The 12,040-nt window shown below is 34.7% G+C and overlaps 1 protein-coding gene across 1 annotated transcript; it reads right to left on the reverse strand.

The window, feature by feature from the left end:
* Positions 1-6,818: 6,818 nt before the first annotated feature.
* On the reverse strand, positions 6,819-10,946 carry LOC133200940 (protein SLC31A2-like). The gene is made up of 5 exons (XM_061336756.1): positions 10,834-10,946; positions 10,174-10,248; positions 8,143-8,215; positions 7,663-7,765; positions 6,819-7,359 (listed from the first exon to the last, which is right to left on the reverse strand). The coding sequence occupies exons 2-5, from the start codon at positions 10,201-10,203 to the stop codon at positions 7,050-7,052; spliced, it is 516 nt and encodes a 171-aa protein (XP_061192740.1). The 5' UTR covers positions 10,204-10,248; positions 10,834-10,946; the 3' UTR covers positions 6,819-7,049.
* Between the last annotated feature and the right edge of the window lie 1,094 nt (positions 10,947-12,040).

Raw genomic sequence — 12,040 nt, forward strand, 5'->3', positions numbered from 1 at the left:
TAGAACCCGCAATGTAAAGAAAGCGGCTTGGTAGAACGTTTACTAGAACCCGCAATGTAAAGAAAGCGGCTTGGTAGAACGTTTACTAGAACCCGCAATGTAAAGAAAGCGGCTTGGTAGAACGTTTACTAGAACCCGCAATGTAAAGAAAGCGGCTTGGTAGAACGTTTACTAGAACCCGCAATGTAAAGAAAGCGGTTTGGTAGAACGTTTACTAGAACCCGCAATGTAAATAAAGCGGCTTGGTAGAACGTTTACTAGAACCCGCAATGTAAAGAAAGCGGCTTGGTAGAACGTTTACTAGAACCCGCAATGTAAAGAAAGCGGTTTGGTAGAACATTTACTAGAACCCGCAATGTAAAGAAAGCGGCTTGGTAGAACGTTTACTAGAACCAACAATGTAAAGAAAGCGGCTTGGTAGAACATTTACTAGAACCCGCAATGTAAAGAAAGCGGCTTGGTAGAACATTTACTAGAACCCGCAATGTAAAGAAAGGGGCTTGGTAGAACATTTACTAGAACCCGCAATGTAAAGAAAGGGGCTTAGTAGAACGTTTACTAGAACCCGCAATGTAAATAAAGCGGCTTAGTAGAACGTTTACTAGAACCCGCAATGTAAAGAAAGCGGCTTGGTAGAACGTTTACTAGAACCCGCAATGTAAAGAAAGCGGCTTGGTAGAACGTTTACTAGAACCCGCAATGTAAAGAAAGCGGCTTGGTAGAACGTTTACTAGAACCCGCAATGTAAAGAAAGCGGCTTGGTAGAACATTTACTAGAACCCGCAATGTAAAGAAAGCGGCTTGGTAGAACATTTACTAGAACCCGCAATGTAAAGAAAGCGGCTTGGTAGAACGTTTACTAGAACCCGCAATGTAAAGAAAGCGGCTTGGTAGAACGTTTACTAGAACCCGCAATGTAAAGAAAGCGGCTTGGTAGAACATTTACTAGAACCCGCAATGTAAATAAAGCGGCTTAGTAGAACGTTTACTAGAACCCGCAATGTAAAGAAAGCGGCTTAGTAGAACATTTACTAGAACCCGCAATGTATCTCTGTAAAGATTTTTCGTGAAGTTTAGGGACCCAGTATACAATAGGTAAATCATATAGGCAGTTGGCTGTCCTTTTCTCTCTCTTAATTGTATGAATAAAAAGAGTATGGAAAAGCTTGAGTAAAAGCGTTTGAATTGACGAAAAGCACTAGTAAAAGTTATCTTTCTTATCAACCAGCTTTAAAAAATATTCTTCCCTTTTTTCAGCAATTACACTGTATTTCGAATTTCGTTCTTGCGTTGGTGTTTTATCATGATATATAAGCGAATTTACTCGAAAGTTTTCCTGTGTTGACAAAAAATGTAATATGAAATGCAATACTTTTTTAAGACCTTAAAATGATATTTAAAAGTTATCAATATGTATGTATGGTGGTGTTGGGCGGGGAGGGGATGTATATATGGTGGTGTTGGGCGGGTGGGTGATTTTGAACTAATATGCAATCCAATCACAGTGTTGGTGATAACCAGCTGAAAATTACGAAAGTCCAGAAGGCTCATTCGAAATTCAAATTTCGAGATTAGCCAAAAGGGCAGTAATCAAATTTTGAATCCGAATTTTGATTGGCTAATTTAGTTCTTGAATCGCGAAATTCGAATTTCGTATTTTGAATCTCGAATGAGCCTTCTGGGATTTCGTAGAAAATACCTTCATTGTTTGTCAAGTCCCATCCTTGAAGAAGGTAGAAAGACTGAGCATGTGATAATGTCATCATCTGAAAGGAAAAGAGAATTTTTTTTTTCAACTTGAAAATTGTTCTTTTTGCCAGACCATAATGGATTATTGAACATAGTGAGCATATTTCAACATTATATCATACATGCGTGAATACAAAATGAAATGTGAAGATAACGAACTGTGATCTTGCTCATTTATACAATTGTGAGCAGAGCAAACATGGACTTCTAAAAACATAGGTGTTATTAGGTACCACGGAGGAGTAAGCATCCCCTGTCGACCGGTCACACATTCTGTGTGTTCCTTATCATGATCGGGTAAACGAGAAAATCCTTAGACATATTCAGTGTGAAAATAATGGTCTAAAAATTGGTTTGAAAGATGTCAGTCAATATTCGACTTTACGACAGATTGTATTTGCAAACAAGGTAATAGCATCGACCATGGAATTTGCAAAATGTTGACTTTAAAACAAGATTGTTGATATCCGTGTATTATCAACTTATTTATCAATAACCTGCCTCATTTTAGAAATTGTACGTACGTAGAACTTTTGTATCAAATCAACTGGGACTTGTAGTTGGCAAAAAAAAATTTAATTTTTTTTTTATACAATTGCTGTGTCTTTGTTCTGAAATGAAAAACTATTATCACAATGTGAAGGGATTGAAGTGTAGAATTTTTCTCTTATATATTATGTAACATTTAACAAGCTCTGAACACACCTTCACCACCACCCCCCCCCCCCCCCCACACACACACACACACACACAGAGAGAGAGAGAGAGAGAGCATATGGAAATAAAGAAGTTATGATGAATTAAAACGAAATAGCATAAATTGCTTAAAATGTTATATATCGTGATACACAGTGTTTGTACAGCGATACAGTATATTTTTTGTGTATTGCGTTATATCGGTATATCGATAAGACCCTAGACTAATTTGCACCATTGGTATTTCCCGACCAACCCTGAACTAATAGGTATTTGTGAAAAGAACCTTGGCTAAAACTATTTTTCATATCATAATGCAGTTTGTCGAGACGAATTATTTTCAATTTCATATCAATTTTTTTTTTTGTTTTTCTATTCCATGTGAGGTCACACAATAATAAAAAAAATCTACAATTGCATAAATGTCAAAATTCAAACTTTGATAGTTATTTCATGATGATCATTTAAAAAAATCAACCAAAAAAGTAATCTGATGCAGGGCAGACACACAGACCGAAAATTTAAGGAAAGTTGGAAGGGTATAAAAATACGTTAAAAAAAACAATGGAAATTCTAAGAACCTCATACGTCATTTAAACCATCTACGAGATACTTCCGCGAGACATTTCAATGTGTTTGTATTTTTTATGCCCCCGTATCGAAGATTCGGGGGTATATAGTTTTTGCTCTGTCCGTCCGTCTGTCTGTCTGTTTGTCCGCAAAAACTTTAACATTGCCCATTACTTTTGATTGGTTGGAGCTATGGCTTTTATATTTCACATGTGTATTCCTTGCGACAAGACCTTTCTTTGGGTACCATCATATTTGACCCTGACCATGGAGTTCGACCCAGTTTTGCAAAATTTTACCAATTTTTACCTTGGTCATAACTTTTGAACAGTTAGTGCTAGGGGAATCATACTTCAAATATGTAATCCTTGTAACAATACCAACAACTTTGACCCTTTGACCTTGACCTTGGAGTTTGACCTACTTTTGGAAAACTTTAACGTTGGCCATAACTTTTGAACAGTTGGTGCTAGGCTTTCATACTTCACATATGTAATCCTTGTGAAAAGACCTTCCTTTGGATACCAACAACTTTTACCCATTGACCTTGGACTTTGACCTACTTTTGAAAAACTTTAACCTTGGCCATAACATTTGAACGGTTGATGCTAGGGCTTTCATACTTCACATATGTAATCCTTGTGACAAGACCTTTCTTTGGATACCAACAACTTTGACCTTGACCTTGGAGTTTGACCTACTTTTGGAAAACTTTAACCTTGGCCATAACTTTTGAACGATTTGTGCTATGGCTTTCATATTTCACATGTGTATTTATTGTAAGAAGGCCTTTCCTTGGGCACCATTAATTTTGACCATTTGACCTAGACCGTGATGTTTGACTTACTTTTGAAAAACTTTTTCCATATCTATTCAATGGTTGCTGCTAGGGCTTTCATATTTCACAGGTATATTTCTCGAGACGAGACCTTATTTTTGATAGCGACACATTTGATTTGCATTTGAGAAAGTTTAACCTTTGCTGTGAGTTGCCATACGGGAGTGTTTCATCTACTTTATTTCATAAATGAAAATATTCGATGACACCACATGTACCGATAGTAATTTTCGAGTAGTGATACAAATTTTAACTAATTTTGCAACTTGAATTCGGAATACAAACATGCTTTTAACTAATATGTAATCGACATGATGTTACTTAAGCACCGGGACATGTTTGCAGGTCACGAAAGAGGTTTGATAAGACACTTTAAAAGATGGAAAAACTTCATTATCTTTCAGAAATAAGTAAATGTTCAGAATTACTCAGTGTATGTCAAATCCAGTTTGAATATTTATTGACAAAGTTTTCATTTTATCTTATTGAATTAGTGGTAAATTAAATATTCATTGAGTGGGGCATCCTAACAGGTCTTAGTTTCAATGGATGTCCTTATCGACTCTTTGAACGAAGGTTTTCATCAAAACTGTTACATCTTAAAGTGAGTCATAGAACGATCCTGTGAAATTCCATAGAGCTCGAGAAAATACCTCTTGCTATTGAATGTGTTTCTTTGTTACAAAGCAGAAAACGACGTTATTCCCGAAAATTATGGTCTTTCAATGTGGGAAATAGTAGGTTTAAACCTTTGGAAGAATATTTATTTCTGTTATAATATTATCGATAAGAAATGACCCTTTATTTTCATATACAACATTGCATGTTTATCAACAGAACTTTGCTAGAAATTTTAGCTGAACATGGATTAAAAGTACATTTACTTGATGTCGGATTAACATCCAAAGATATTGCTAGAACACTAAGCATTTCATCGCCATAACATTTTATAAAATTCTGACAACAGAAATGAATATAATAATATTTCTATCAGATAGGTGCCTTATTTTCTTAAAATTGCCTAAGAGAAAAATACGCATTAAATATGCCAACGGTCTATTTCATAACAAATATTTTAACAAAATAGAAGATTTGTTAAATTTTCGTGATGGATGACGAAATATGGGTGTACTTTTTGTAGCCAATATGGGTGTACTTTTTGTAGCCAAAAAGGAAGATGAATAATAAAATGTGGAATCAAAGAAAAAGCTAACGTTCTTATTATTGTAAAGAGAAACAATGACTCCAAGCATGTTTTATTTGTTTTCATTTTTTTCAAGTTGTCCAGTAAAACATGTACATACACCCAAACTTCCCAAAGGAAGGACCATCAATGGTAACTTTTATGTTCAAATTGCACTGAGGAAAAATAAACGGATTTCCTGCGAAGGAAGTTTAAATACCGGCCCCCAGGGTAATTTTCTTGCACCTGACAACGCTGCGGCAAATAAGCACACAGAAATAAATGAAATTATGAAGAAAAGAAAGTTTACAGAGCTTTTGTCATCCCCCATGTTAGCTAAATCTCTATGGAAAGCCATAGGGGACCCCCATGTCATGTTCTATATATTTCATTGTAAATCAATCCTACCCGGTCAGGATGGTAATCATGACCATGTCAAGATTTCAAACATGACCAAGCCATGATTTTCATCATCTTGACCAAGTCAGGATTGATAACATGACCAACCTATCTTGGCCAAGTCAAGATTTATAACATGGCCATGCTATCTTGGCCAAGTCAGGATTGACATGGCCATCCTATCTTGGCCGGTCATCATATAACATGGCCATCCTATCTTGGCCAAGTCAAGATTTAAAACATGGCCATGCTATCTTGACCAAGTCATATGGAAAGCCATAGGGGACCCCCATGTCATGTTCTATATATTCCATTGTAAATCAATCCTGGTCATGATTACCATCCTGACCGGCCAGGATTGATTTACAATGGAATATATAGAACATGACATGGGGGTCCCCTATGGCTTTCCATAAAGAAAAGGTCGTATGGATGAACAGAACACCATTAGGCTACGCCAATTGGTATACTAAGTGCGCTATACCTCTTTCTACATTTCTTAGTATTTAGTATTAAGGATAAAGTTTACTTTGTGAAAGTGCAAGGATGTGTCAATCAAACGCAACCCGAAATTCGTAGTTTCAATAAATTCCAGATAAAAGAAGATTCTGAACACGCTTATTTTATATTTCCGTGTGAAATGCTATAGCAACATGTAATTCATATCATACAGAAAATAAAAAATATTAACTTCAAATCTGTGTCCAGGCCCCTTTAAATACATCTCCGATATTTCTTTTAACAATAAAAAGAAAATACTTACCCGTTAAATCAGCAAATCTCGACAACTGTCGATGTACCAATAAGTATAAAGAAAGAGGAAAATTAAACCTTTTGGATTCTTGATTTTAATTAGGAGTGGTTAATTAGAAATGTTTATCTAAACAGAGTAGGCCGACTTGCTCAATAATTACTAATGGGACTATGATAATTGCTTGTTTGTTTTAATAAATTGTCGGGACGGTTTGATAAAAGTAAATATATCTATTTTCTGCCTCAATATAATCAGTTTGACCTCTTGTGAATAACGTAGTACTACATTTATAAATCAAAGATCTACTTTAGTTACCAAACATTTAACTTTATTAAAATTTCACAGTTTAATTTTATCAGGATGAATTTAAAACTGCAACATGTGGGGATCAAAGGATAGCAATATTGAAGGAAATGATAGCATCTTTGACCTTAAAAGTTTTCGAACTAAAAATTACGTTAAGATAGGATAGCGTGTTCTTTAATGTGAAAATCGACATATAAGAGATTGCGTCTGGTAATTGTAATTGCAGATAATATGCTAACCAAAACTACATGAATGCTTAGATTAGTCTCTATAGTCCATCTTTTCCCACCATCTACCACATCACAAGTATCTATCTTAAAGAATTTAAAATTGCATCGTACAAAAACTTTATTTTTATGTCAAAAAATGTAAACCAATAAACAAAACAATGTAAATAAAAGTACACAGTTCATGCTACCCTTATAAACACTAAAGCACCATAAACAATAATTTAGAAATCAGATCTTGATATGTAACTATACACGTGTACATGTAATAATGTAAAAAAAAAATTGCTGTTCCCATCTTTTGCTTATGTCCTGTTTGTGATGACGTCACAATGAGCAATCCTCGCAGTCTGCAGCGGACGGACTCTGTAACAACTTCAATTCTTGCTCCATGTCCTCGTTACCATGGCGATGGGATTTATCATTGCTGCATGTGACCGGACATGACGTAATTTTTTCTTCTATTATTGGATATGCCCATCCACACAGGAAATAGCCCAGTCCCAGTCCAGCAATGGTGGACAGAAATACCCAGACATTAAATGTCATTATAATTAACATAAGTATATAGCTATTGATCATTTGTATAAAATACAGCAACGTCTGTAAACCATGCTCCCGGCTCTTAATAGTTCCCCTACAACAAAATACAGAATGATTAATACAAGTCTGTAATCTAAATGGTACCCCTACAACAAAATACAGAATGATTAATACAAGTCTGTAAACCATGCTTTCAGCTCTAAATGGTACCCCTACAACAAAATAAGCAAAACTCCTAAATCAACATCTGTAGATCATGCTCACGGTTAGTAATGGTGCCCAAAATACGGCACGATTAATAAGTCAACGTTTATAGACCTTGTAATGGTACTATCATGTTTGAATTTTGAATTTACTAGGTGGAGGTTAAATTCAAATCACAACATGTGCTTCCTACCTGTCTTTGATGCGGTATCGCCTGTGTGCGTACTGTCGGAGACATTTCACGATCTGGTACAATATACCCAACAGAATGCTTCCTATACAGGTCAGAAAAAGGCCTGTCAATAGAGATAAAAACAAAGGTTATATATATATATATATATATATATATATATATATATATATATATATATATATATATATATATATATATATATATATATATATATATATATATGTATGTATGTATGTATCAAGATATAAAGCTTAATCAGGAAAACTTTAAATGTAAGTTGTCTCTTTTAGAGCGTAGGCACATATGCAAAAATTTCATTGTAGCCGCCCATTCAGCCTGATCTGTTACAATTATAAGAAACGTTTCGCACCATCATTTTGAAATGGTGTTTTAACGGTAGCCCCCCCCCCCCCTCCCCCTTGGTCAATGAGTTTGACATCCGCAGCTTTATGAAAAAGAATTTGGCGCCAAATGTCCTACCTATTTTCGTGTTGAGGTTCCATTCCTTGAACAAAATCGGAACATTCACACCAATCGAGAAAAACTGCATATGCTGCAAACAGAAAAAACGAAAGGTGCTAAAATTAGAAATACATAAGTTGATAAACTTACTCTAACCCCTAACAGTTAAATGAGGCGACTTGGGGTTCACACACCGTATAATTCATAATGTTCAGAATGTCGCTCGCCTCCGGGGAATGAAACTTTCCGATGTAGTAGATAGCCCTGTAAAATTCGTCAATAATTACATACAGAGTAGTCTAAGGTAGCTCAACTTCACTAAATCACACCTGGATATTTATATGAAAAAATAATATAAAAAGAACATGGTTGACGATACGATAGCGAATCTTGCATTTATAATTCCTTTACCAGGATCAAAGAATCGACACATCATTGGTTCAGCTTACTATTCTATCAAAAGTGTGTAGGATGGTTTCATACGCGTTGTCTCCACCTCGCACGGGGATGAACTAGTGTCACCCTCGAGATCCCTACCTTAGTTTTATTGTCTTGGATGTCATAACAACGGACTTTTTCCACTCAATTTATTTAAATTTTAATTTGTTATACTTTTATTTTAAAGTTTGTTTTACTTTTTAGTATGGTTTGGCAAGAAATAATTTATTTGAAAGATAGTTCAGGACTTCAATGCAGTCTTAACATTTACAAGTGTCTATAATTGAGACATCTGAAAGGCTACGTATGAACAGTAGGCAGTATTTTTGGATATTATACTTTCATGTAAATTACTTGAATATGATTCGCCGAGAAACATTTGTTACCCCTAACTACATGCAATATGTTGTACATGGATGTCCTTATCTATCAACTCTCTCTCTTCTCCCATTTCTCTCCCCCCCCCCCCTCCAGCTACAACCCCCCTCCCGTAATCTGATACAGAGGTCTGCAGTCCATACAGCATCAAAATGATACATATTACTTTCACAAATATAAATCTATCTTAAAATCATCATACAAATCAATTGTGACACATATGGCAATATTCTATAGTTACCAGACACCTTTGTTATTTACGAACAGAACAGAACAGAACATTTATTTTCTAATTTAGAGCCCATAACAGACAAGTATGAAATTATTACAATAATAAAGAAAAGATATGCCAATGGATAGTACAACAATTTGTAAATGACATTGCTCATTTCAACAATAATATTGTACTATTTCAGTTAAAGGGAATACTATATATAAAAAACTGTATGGCTACTACAACATGTTATCATTTATGAATTTGTAATTTACGATGCTGAAGTTAAACGCCAAAATTCTCACAAGCATCGGGCCATCGCCAAATGCTGCCTTTCTTCTGCAGCTCGGACCCATTGACGGTAATGTTTTAATTTAGAGAAACAGTACTAAGTTTCAAAGAAATGCACACGTTTGCTTAGGTATGCAATGAAGAGTCATTATAGAACATACACATGTATCTAAAAATTAAAAAGAAATCAATATATTTTGGGATTTTTTTGAAACCACATGAATATTGAAGTAGTAAGAATTTACTGAGAAGGCAGTAATTAATCCAATAATCGAATAAATACATGTAAACCGTCTTAGGGATTAATGCAGTAAGTCTACATATATTTAGCATAATCACATTACATGTATAAGTACTCTCTTATGTACATTTATACCCGTAGAATGCGGGGGAGGGGGGCAGTCCCCCTTTTTTCTGGGTATAGTATTTTGCTATAATAAATTTACCATTAGATGATGGTTGCCCCCCCCCCCCCCCAATTTTTAGTGCTGTAAAGTCGAGCACTGGCAAATTCCAGGACATGGACAGTTAAGGAGGGGTTTTTTTTTTGCTTGTCAGATTATTTTGGGAAGTTGGCGCCCCTTCCCAATATTGTTTCCTATGGAGAAGTTTTTTTTTTTTTTTTTAATTTTATTTTTTTACATAAATCTGTTTGTTCAATTGACATATTTCAGATTTTTAATTAATAAAATCCAATAACACTCAGACAGCCATTTACATATACTCACGTTTGAGTGATGGTTCGCATGTGAAGACATTTTGGTCCCACTAATAGCATCAAACTTTCATGATTTTAGCTCCATCTACAATCAAACACATAGACTGTTTAGCTTAATTTTGATGGGTTGAAATTGTTACGAAATCTCTGTCACGCAATATTCCACGAAATATATATAATTAATTACTTTCTTTCTTTTAACTTTAACATTAGACAACACAGGTATATAGACTTGAAAATAGCTTTATATTCCACATTAATTATACAAAAAATCCTCAGGTAAATAACCTTTTATCTGACTGACAATGTCAACTGTTCATTAACAAGTTTGTGTGACAGTTCTCTATAATTTATGACAGTATACTTAAGGAGTCCGAGATTATTCTCTACATTGATTGAACATGCAAACATGTCATAAAAACACATTATTATAATACACATACTTTTCACCGTTACTCACTAGTGACCCCCCCCCCCTTTTTTAAAACTGTAATATATTTCTGTTCTTGCCTGGGGTATTATTTTACTTCACATTTCCGCGTTAATCATCGCTGAAAATTGAACATGCGTTTCAGCGTGTTTTAGTGTGTCCCAGGTGTGACGTCTCTATGTACATTAATCAAAAATAAAACATTATTGATTACACTCGTTATTCTGTTTGTATACTCACATTAAACTGAGGATTCTTGTTAGTACAAATCCATTCATGAATCTTTATGTCGGTGCATTCCTCTTTACCGAATGACCTTGCGCTGTAACGTGGCACAAGAGGAAAAGTTTAGCGATGACGTCAGAGGGACTTCCTCTACTCTGGGGTTCACCACAGGATAAAGGTTATCGTAAAAACGGGCAATGTTTGAGATTTTTTTTTTCAATATCCGAACGTTAAATTAAAACAATTCTTTTGTTTACAAGTAATACATGACATATATCTAATTTTGCCAATTTCTCAGAAAAAAAGAAATAAATAAATGTAGCCCAAATGTTAATGGTTCACTTAAATCTTAATTAATTAAGATAGCCCACAGGTACTTGTGGACAGGACCCCCCCCCCCTCCAATATGCCCCACAGGTCAAAAAATATTTTTATGTATTTTTTTCATAAATTATTCTTCTAGTACACATTTACAATGTATTCCATAAGAAAAATCCAAAAAATAACGCAGAATTAACGTTTTACTAAAAAATCATACCCGCGGTATTATAAAATTTTTTTGACCTGTGAGGCATATTGGAGGGGTGGGGGGGGGGGGGGGTCCTGTCCACAAGTACCTGTGGTATACCTTAACAAAGGATCAAATCCTGCAGTTCAACTTAGATTCGTTGTAAATAACATATATTCCCACGTGATCATATCTTCTGTTTAACACTGAAACACATATTTTTTTAAATTGAAAAAAAAAAGGTTATCAGACGTAAGGACACAAGAAAAAGAAACCCGACACTTTTGAAAGAAGTTTTGTATGTCATTATTAATAATTAAGACAGCCCGATCCCCAGGTTATGAAAATCAGCAGTTGAGTAATTGAAAATGCTCACAAAAATCTTTGAATTCACGAAGTAATGTGTATTTACCCCATAGTATTTCTTCAAAGTTCATCATTATAGTTAATCATATAATGCATGTATAAGGAACATTATCAAATCTCAAATATATTAATTTTCAGGAAACGCGAATAAAATCACCAGCTATGCATTTTCTTATTGAAAATTGATCAACAAATATATTTGAGGAAAAAATTATAGGTATCCAGGCATTCGGAGAAAATTGCATTCTAAAGTTTAGTTTTTCTAGTTCACGAGTATATAGTGTAAAAAGCGTGTATATCACAGATCACTCTTAATTTCTCATAACATGCTATAATAAGCATTGGTGT

This window comes from Saccostrea echinata, unplaced genomic scaffold (genome assembly GCF_033153115.1).
Source record: "Saccostrea echinata isolate AGI-Se365-2 ecotype Australia unplaced genomic scaffold, CSIRO_AGI_Sech_v1 ptg000041l, whole genome shotgun sequence".
Classification (NCBI taxonomy): domain Eukaryota; kingdom Metazoa; phylum Mollusca; class Bivalvia; order Ostreida; family Ostreidae; genus Saccostrea; species Saccostrea echinata.